Source organism: Ovis aries, chromosome 1 (assembly GCF_016772045.2).
Source record: "Ovis aries strain OAR_USU_Benz2616 breed Rambouillet chromosome 1, ARS-UI_Ramb_v3.0, whole genome shotgun sequence".
Classification (NCBI taxonomy): Eukaryota; Metazoa; Chordata; class Mammalia; order Artiodactyla; family Bovidae; genus Ovis; species Ovis aries.
Genome location: NC_056054.1, coordinates 259,055,761 through 259,063,605, shown reverse-complemented (window position 1 = coordinate 259,063,605; position 7,845 = coordinate 259,055,761). Strand labels below are relative to the sequence as shown.

Sequence of the window (7,845 nt, the reverse complement as noted above, 5' to 3'; positions counted from 1 at the left end):
AAACATATTTTATGTTAATATATAATGGGTTCATTATTGATATAAATGAATTAATTATAATTTCTGTTTCAACTTCAAATAGTGCAAATATTAATAGACATTTTATGTTAATATATAATGGGTTCATTATTGATATAAATGAATTAATAAATTAACTATAATTTCTGTTTCAACTTCAAATAGTACAAATATTGATAGACATAAACCGCAGAAATAAAATCTTTTTGGAGTCCTCAGAAATTTTAGAGTGGATGGTATCTACTGAGGCTTGTTGGAGGGCAGGCCACACATAGATGCAACTCAGTAGTTCCAAATTTGCACTCCAGAGCCAATGTAAAACCAGGGTACTTTTCATTTGACTTTAGCCCTTTTACTATGTAGGACAATTGTTGAATTTTGAGTGAGCTTTCCTTATTTAAAAATTGGCAGTTTTTATGTGAAATATCACATTTTTCAGTTGTCTTGAAAAACTGAATGGCCTGGCTTTACTGGGTCCACATCCTGCCTGGCCTCTGCAGTTGGGTGGAGTAGCCTTCCTCTGTATGCATGCCTTCCAGTGTCCCTCCATTTTTGCCACATCCCATTCTTTACATTCCTCCCTTTAAACCTGCTCCTTCTCAGTTTTCCACATGGTTTCTCAGCTCCTGGAAACATCCGTGTTTTAAATATCTCATTTACATGGTCTCCTCAGTGTCAAGAAGCTGGGAAGACCTGGGTGTGTCTCGAGACTCTTCCACTGCTCCTTGGGGGATGTTATATATCACAAGATGCCAAGGGCCCATGAAAAGAAGATAAGATCACCAGATGAGACAGGGATTTTTGAAATGGAGGCAAAAATTATATTTTAAGACTCATTTTCTCAGATATCATAATAATCTGCTGCTGAATATGGCAAGTGGATGGGTAAGGTGTCAGGAAAGTAGCTGAAATAGGGGTTAAAAAATGAGTTTGTGCTCAAGAGCCAGAGTGTTTGTGTTCAAATCTTGGTTATAAACTTTTTGATAGTTGTGTGACCTTGGATGAGTTATCCAAACTCTGTGGGTTTTAGTTTCAATAAATAAATAGATGAATAAATGAAAAGTGAGACTCATATTATCTGTCTCATTGGGTTGTTGGAAGAATTAAATGAGGCAGTATGTGACAAGCACTTAGAATAGTGGCTGGCACAAAAGAGGCCTTCAGTGATTGTTAGCTGTTATTTTTACTATTCTTTTGAGCTGGGCTGGAGCCTGGCTATGAAAAGGAAAGTCAGCTGCCTTAGGTTCTGCCAGAAAACCTGGACTCTGTCCTTACAACCCTGTTTCCCAGATCCCAGTCATCCTGACATGAATGCAGTGGATTCCAACAGATATCTGAGAATGACCTGGTGCCTCATTTTGATTGACAGGCACAGTTACTCAATTCATACCTGTTAAATCTACAGTGGATTTAGCAGAAGTACCTAAATAGACATTTCTCCAAAGAAGACATACAGATAGCCAACACGTATGTGAAACGACATTCAGCATCACTAATTATTAGATAAATGCAAATTAGAATTACAATGAGCTATCACTTCAACCAGTCAGAATGGACATCAGCAAAATAATCCACAAACAGTAAGTGCTGGAGAGGATAAGCACTCCTGCACTGTTGGTGGGAATGTAAATTGGTGCAGCCACTATGGAGAACAGTATGGAGGTTCCTCAAAAAACTAAAAATAGAGCTACCATTTATCATTTGCATTGTGCTTAGTTGCTCAGTCATGTCTGACTCTTTGCAACCCATTGGATTGTAGTCCTTCAGGGTCCTCTGTTCATGAAATTCTCCAGGCAAGAATACTGGAGTTGTCACTTCCTTCTCCAGGGGATCTTCCTGACCCAGAGACTGAACCTGCGTCTCCTGTGTCTCCTGCACTGCAAGCAGATTCTTTACCTGCTGAATATGATTCAGCAATCCAATTCCTGGGCATGTATCCAGAGAAACCATAAATCAAAAATCAAAAAGATACATACATCACAATTTCATTGCAAGACTATTTATAATAGCCAAGTCATGGAAATAACCTACCTGTCCATCAACAGCTGAATGGATAAAGAAGAGGTGGCGCATACATACGCAAGGAAATAATGCCATTTGCAGCAACATGGATGAACCTAGAGACTATCTCACTAAGTGAAGTAAGCCAGACAAAGAGAACTATCATTTAACCACATATAAACCACATAAAGAAAACCACATATAAACACTGCTTATATGTGGAATCTAAAAAATGATACAAATGAACTTATTTACAAGACAGATAAACAGACTCACAGACATGGAAAGCAAACTTATGATTACCAAAGGAGAAAGGGAGGAATGGAGAGATAAATTAGGAGTTTGGGACTAGAACACACACACTCATATGTAAAAAATAGATAATGAGCAAGGACCTACTCTATAGCACAGAGGAACTATACTCAATATCTTGTAATACTCTATAATGGGAAAGAATCTAAAAAGCTAAATCACTTTGCTGTATACCTGAAGCTAACACAATATTGTAAATCAACTATACTTCAATAAAATTAAAAAAAAAATCTATAGTGGATTTGATGTTGCTCATGAGGCATATTAATAAGTCATTTGTTCTTTCATGCATTTACCCAGTTGATTAGTATTCTATTTATTCTTTAAGCATCAGTCTAATGAATAGTTTTTTATTCATTAAATATATTGCTTACTATGTTCCTGGCACACAGACACGGAAGCTCATGTCCTTGTTTTGGGTTAAAAACAACCATCAGCTATTTCTGGTGAACAGGGTCTAAGTATTTTAATTCCCTGTCTGTTATAAACAAAGATACACATGTTTCTATGGGACTGTTAAAAGATTTATTCCTAACCTGAGACCAAGTAACATACATGAAATAAATCACTGTTCAAAAATGGCCTTAAAAAGAGAAACAAGACTATAACTCTTGGAAAAAATTCTGTAACTACCCAATTTATTCATAATCAATATTTATGATTTTTTTCAGTCATATATTTACCATCATTCCCAAATATGCTTTTGGCCAACATATATTTGTAAGGTTAAGATCTATAATACTGGAAATCATACAAGGTACTTGATTTGCATGTTAAATACTTCCCCCTTACCAAAAAACAAACAGATCTATTGTGCCTTGTCTACCTTCTTGTATCTCTGAACAAAAGTAGGCTCCACCTAGGGCATTTTATACTTGCAAAAAGCTTGCCCATTTCTCTGTAAGAAGATTATACAAGTGAAACCTTCATTCTTTAGGTTCAAGAGTGGCGAGTTTATATCAAAACAAAACACCTCTACCCAAAACAGTCCCAAGCCTTTGTGTTGATGAATTTGCTCTCAGGAGTGATAAGAAGCACAAAGAAGCCCAAGCTAAGCGTAAAGATCAGTCTGGTGGGCCACCTCTCTGAGGAGCCACACCACATGGCCATTTTCTGTGGACAAGTCTCCACTGTCATGGGTCTATTGAAGACTCTTTGAGGTCACACCTAAGGACTGACATAAACATGGGGCCTGAATTGGCATCACCTGAGATTCTGTGATAGCTGCTTAGATCTTGGGCTCACACAGACCTATTGCATTAGTCTAAATTTTAACAAGATCCTCTGGTGAACTGTATACACAAGGAAGTCTAAGAAGTGCTGGACTCAGTGCCCCAGCCCCACTTTAAGAAGATCACCTCTAGCTGGATAAACCTCTTCTTCAGGGGAGACACCATTCCCAGCAGGGAGGAATTATAGATGACAACTGCAAAAAACAGTATGGTTTGTTTTTTTTTTTTATTTTAAACATGCAAAATACAGTCCATGCATCTGCCATTTTAAAAAGTCTCTCATCCTGTAGCAGATAAAACCAAATATGTTTTGGCTATCAACATTCAAGAAATGTTTCAAAATGCTTTACAGTGTAAAGATAATAAGAAATTTAGCAAAATTTCAACAAACCTGTATAAAAAACAGATACAGATAACTTTTTTATTTCAAGGCAACATGCTGTAATGTAAAGAGTAAGTTATAATTATCTGTGTTTCTTTGTAAAAAGTCTTTAACAATACAAGGGATTAATGGATCCAGGCCTCAGGGCTACACATGCAAAAAAAATTGTCAGTTAGTTAAAAATCACCAAACGTGCTATTTTTAAATGTGTATTTGTGTGTCTTTTTAAGTACAGGAGTAATAGAAGTATTAAATATTAGCAGGAATAGTATCTGAGAATTCAGTAAAAGTGTGTACAGTTCATGGAGCCAGTGTCCGGGAAGATTCATACATTTCTGATGAACATTTTGGCTTAATCCCTTTGCCATTGTAATAGTCCACGACTTGGTTTGGGACTTCAGCCAACACGCTCTTTGCTAGGGCAGCTGGAGATGCCTGCAGGAAAGAAGAAATCAGCATGACTCTGGCACCTGGTTGAACTAATCTGACCCAAATCAGCCTAAACACTTGAATCCTGCTCTGAACAGCAGGTTTCATTCACTTATTCATTTATTCATCATTCATTCTGTACTTGTCAGCATCTACTCCAAGCAAGAGTTATCAGATTGTTGGAAAGTGAGCTTTTAATTTCATAACTATGTTGTTTGTTTTTTTTTTTTCATATCTGTCTCAAAATATAGAACTATTCACATCTGAGGATGGGTGAACATTGGATGGTAGGAAGAACTGCCCTGCAGTTTTGTGTTTGAATTACATTCAAATCCAGACACCTATTCATGTTCCAGGCACTCTGGGAGTGTTGATAGTGTCTGTGATTCTTGCCATTAGGGAAGTTACAGTCATGTGAAAGGCTTCCTTGGTGGCTTGCTGCTGCTGCTGCTAAGTCGAGACAGTCGTGTCCAACTCTGTGCAACCCCATAGACAGCAGCCCACCAGGTTCCCCTCCCTGGGATTCTCCAGGCAAGAACACTGGAGTGGGTTGCCGTTTCCTTCTCCAATGCATGAAAGTGAAAAGTGAAAGTGAAGTCACTCAGTCGTGTCTGACTCTTCGTGACCCCATGGACTGTAGCCCACCAGGCTCCTCCATCCATGGGATTTTCTAGGCAAGAGTACTAGGGTGGGTTGCCATTGCCTTCTCCCTCTTTGGTGACTTAGATGTTAAAGAATCTGATAACAATGTAGGAGATGCGGGTTTGATCCCTGGGTTTGGGAAGATCCTCTGGAGGAGGAAATAGCAACCCACTCCAGTATTCTTGCTTGGAGAATTCCATAGACAGAGGAGTCTGGTAGGTTACAGTCCATGGGGTAACAAAGAGTCAGACACAACTGAGCGACTAACACCCACCCACCCACCCACCCACCCACACACACACACACACACAGTTATGTGAGGGGAGCCTGGTGAGGCCAAAATGAACTCTCCCATGAGGCAGAACACGATCCACACCACAGAGCAGCAGATCACATCACAAGTGAACTTATTAGAAACTAAGGTCCTTAAACCCATCCCAGAGCTAATGAATCATAATCTGTGTTTTAAGTCAATGCCTAGGTGACTCCTATGCATATTGAAATTTGAGAAGCACTGCCCTAGGGAGTCACAAACACTGTGTGACCAGAGCACAGAAAATCAAGAGCATAAGTCATCTAGGAGATCACAGCAGGCTTCCAAGAAGAGATAGCGTTTACGTTGGGTATGTTTTGAAACAAGGAGAAGGAGAGGACTGGCGTTTGATCGTTCTAGGGACAGTGAGTCATCTGATGGGGCTCTGAAGAAAGTGTGTATTAGGGATGCAGCACTGGCTGTGCATTTACCTGGAAAATGAACTTGTGGCTGAGCGATGGAATATACTGAATACTGAGCTAGTTTATATAGCCTTTCTTCTATCAGCATTATAGACTCTAAGCCTTGGGGCAGAGGAAGGTGGAGGCTGACATTTTGCATGGACTCTGGATTCAAGCAGAGCTGGGCTTGACCTCTGACCCTGGCACTCACTAGTAACTGCCTAGCCCCTGGGCAAGTAAGATTGCCTGAATCTCACTGTTAGCAGTTACTGCAGAGGTTGAGAACTTGACGCAGAGTGCAATGTTTGAGGTCCCTCAGGAAAAATCCTGAAGGAAAGAGGGCTGGCCTAAACGCCAGGTGACAAGGTTTCTAGCTCTTGCCTTCCTTGTCACTCAGCCATTCGACTTTGCTGAGCCCTGATGTTTTGAGACAGGAAAGCAGAGAATAGGAATTCATTCTACCTCAAATATTCTGGGTGGTTCAAAATGCAAGAGATCTTAAAAATTTCAAAAACAATCTGAAAATACTGTGCTTCTAAAGTGACTGCTCACATTTTGAAGATGTCAGTATTTTGACCATTGGCATCCATCAATACTCTTTTATTTTATAAATAGCTGCTCAAGTGTGTTAGATCATGGCCAGCTTGTACACTGGGGAAAACACAAGAGTCCTTTTCTCCCTCTTCTCTCTGGTTGTTGCTCACATAAATGTTAGAAAGATAAAGACTTGATTTCCCAGTCTTCCTGGTATGTAGGGATGCCATATGACCCAATTTCACTATTTGAGACCCAAGTGAAGTCTCCTGGGGGCTGTTTCTTGGAAAGCTCTTCAACAGACATCAGTTCTATATCTCTTTCCCCTTCCTTTCTATCTTGAACTAGAATGTGATTTCTAGAGCTTTGGCAACCATTTTATCATTATGAGGGAATAGCAAAAAGAATCTCTAAGTGGTACTGACACTATTGAATCACTGAAAAAACTAGCCAGTAGCCACTAGCCCCTAACATTTAGCTACATGAGAAAAGAAAAGTATATTTGTAATACATAATCAATTTTGACACAATTTATATTTTACTATACTAGATACGTTTGATTATTCTTCATGTGGGGACTATTCCTCTGTATCATAGAATGCTTACAAGTCTCTCTGGCCTCTACCTACTGGATGCAAGTAGCCATCAAAAATGTTTCTAGCCATTGCCAAATTTTTCTGGGGAGAAAAATCATCCTTGGTTAAGAGTAACTCATGTGATCCACTGTGATATGGGTTTGCTGTTATGTTAAGCCAAAAATATTCCTGACTAGTTTGTCAAGTAGAACTTGCTTGGGTGATAATTCTGTATCTATGCTGTCCAATGTGGTAGTCACCAGACACATGGTGTCTCTGAGCCCCTGTGATATGGCTAGTGTAACTAAAAAACCAACTTTTTAATTTTAATGAATTTAAATTTAAATAATCACATGTGGCCCTTTGCTACTGTGTTGGATGGCACAGCTCCCAATGATTCTCCTGCCCTTTGCACACCTGTACTGGTGGTTCTGGTGAGCAAAGACTGCTTGGAGGTCCTCAGGTTGGGCAAAGGAAAAAAATAGGAAAGTAGCTGGCAACAACAGTAATAACAGCTGCATTTATTAACCACCTACATGCACCAGGCACTGTGCTGAGCTTTATAAAGGCCCTTCTAATCTTCCAAACTGTGTGTCTTTTACCCCATTTTACAAATGAAAGTCTGTGACACAGAGAGGTTAAGTAAATTGCCTTGAGTCACACAGCCCACAGCTTCTGCCTGTCTGAAGGTCTGAGTTACTTTGCAGAGCAGAAAACGAGAGGCAGTTCACAGGTTCCTGGCTGTATGAAATGATATCAGCACCTCATATTGTGCTTTATTTATGGTTTATTGAATTCAGAGTAGATTAGTTTGGATAATGAAATGGTTCTCAGAATCTAATTTGAAATTCAGGAAGATAAGGTGGGTGTTGAGCTCCTGTTGCTCTGCTCTGTGGTCCACAGGAAGCTAGAACCCCGGGGCAGAGGGACAGCCAGCCCACCCCCTTCCTGGCCCCATTAGGCACTTCCTTATTGCAGGTGTCCCTTGTCCCCTCCCGCCACCCCA

The 7,845-nt window shown here is 39.8% G+C and overlaps 1 protein-coding gene across 2 annotated transcripts in view; it reads right to left on the bottom strand.

The window, feature by feature from the left end:
- Window positions 1-3,765: 3,765 nt before the first annotated feature.
- CPNE4 (copine 4) overlaps window positions 3,766-7,845 on the bottom strand; it is a 636,937-nt gene continuing 632,857 nt past the window's right edge. For both annotated transcript variants that reach the window (XM_027960460.3, XM_060395793.1), the window contains exon 16: window positions 3,766-4,380. In XM_027960460.3, the coding sequence (XP_027816261.1) occupies window positions 4,246-4,380 (135 nt within the window). In that variant the 3' untranslated portion in view covers window positions 3,766-4,245. The remainder of the gene's footprint in view (window positions 4,381-7,845) is intronic.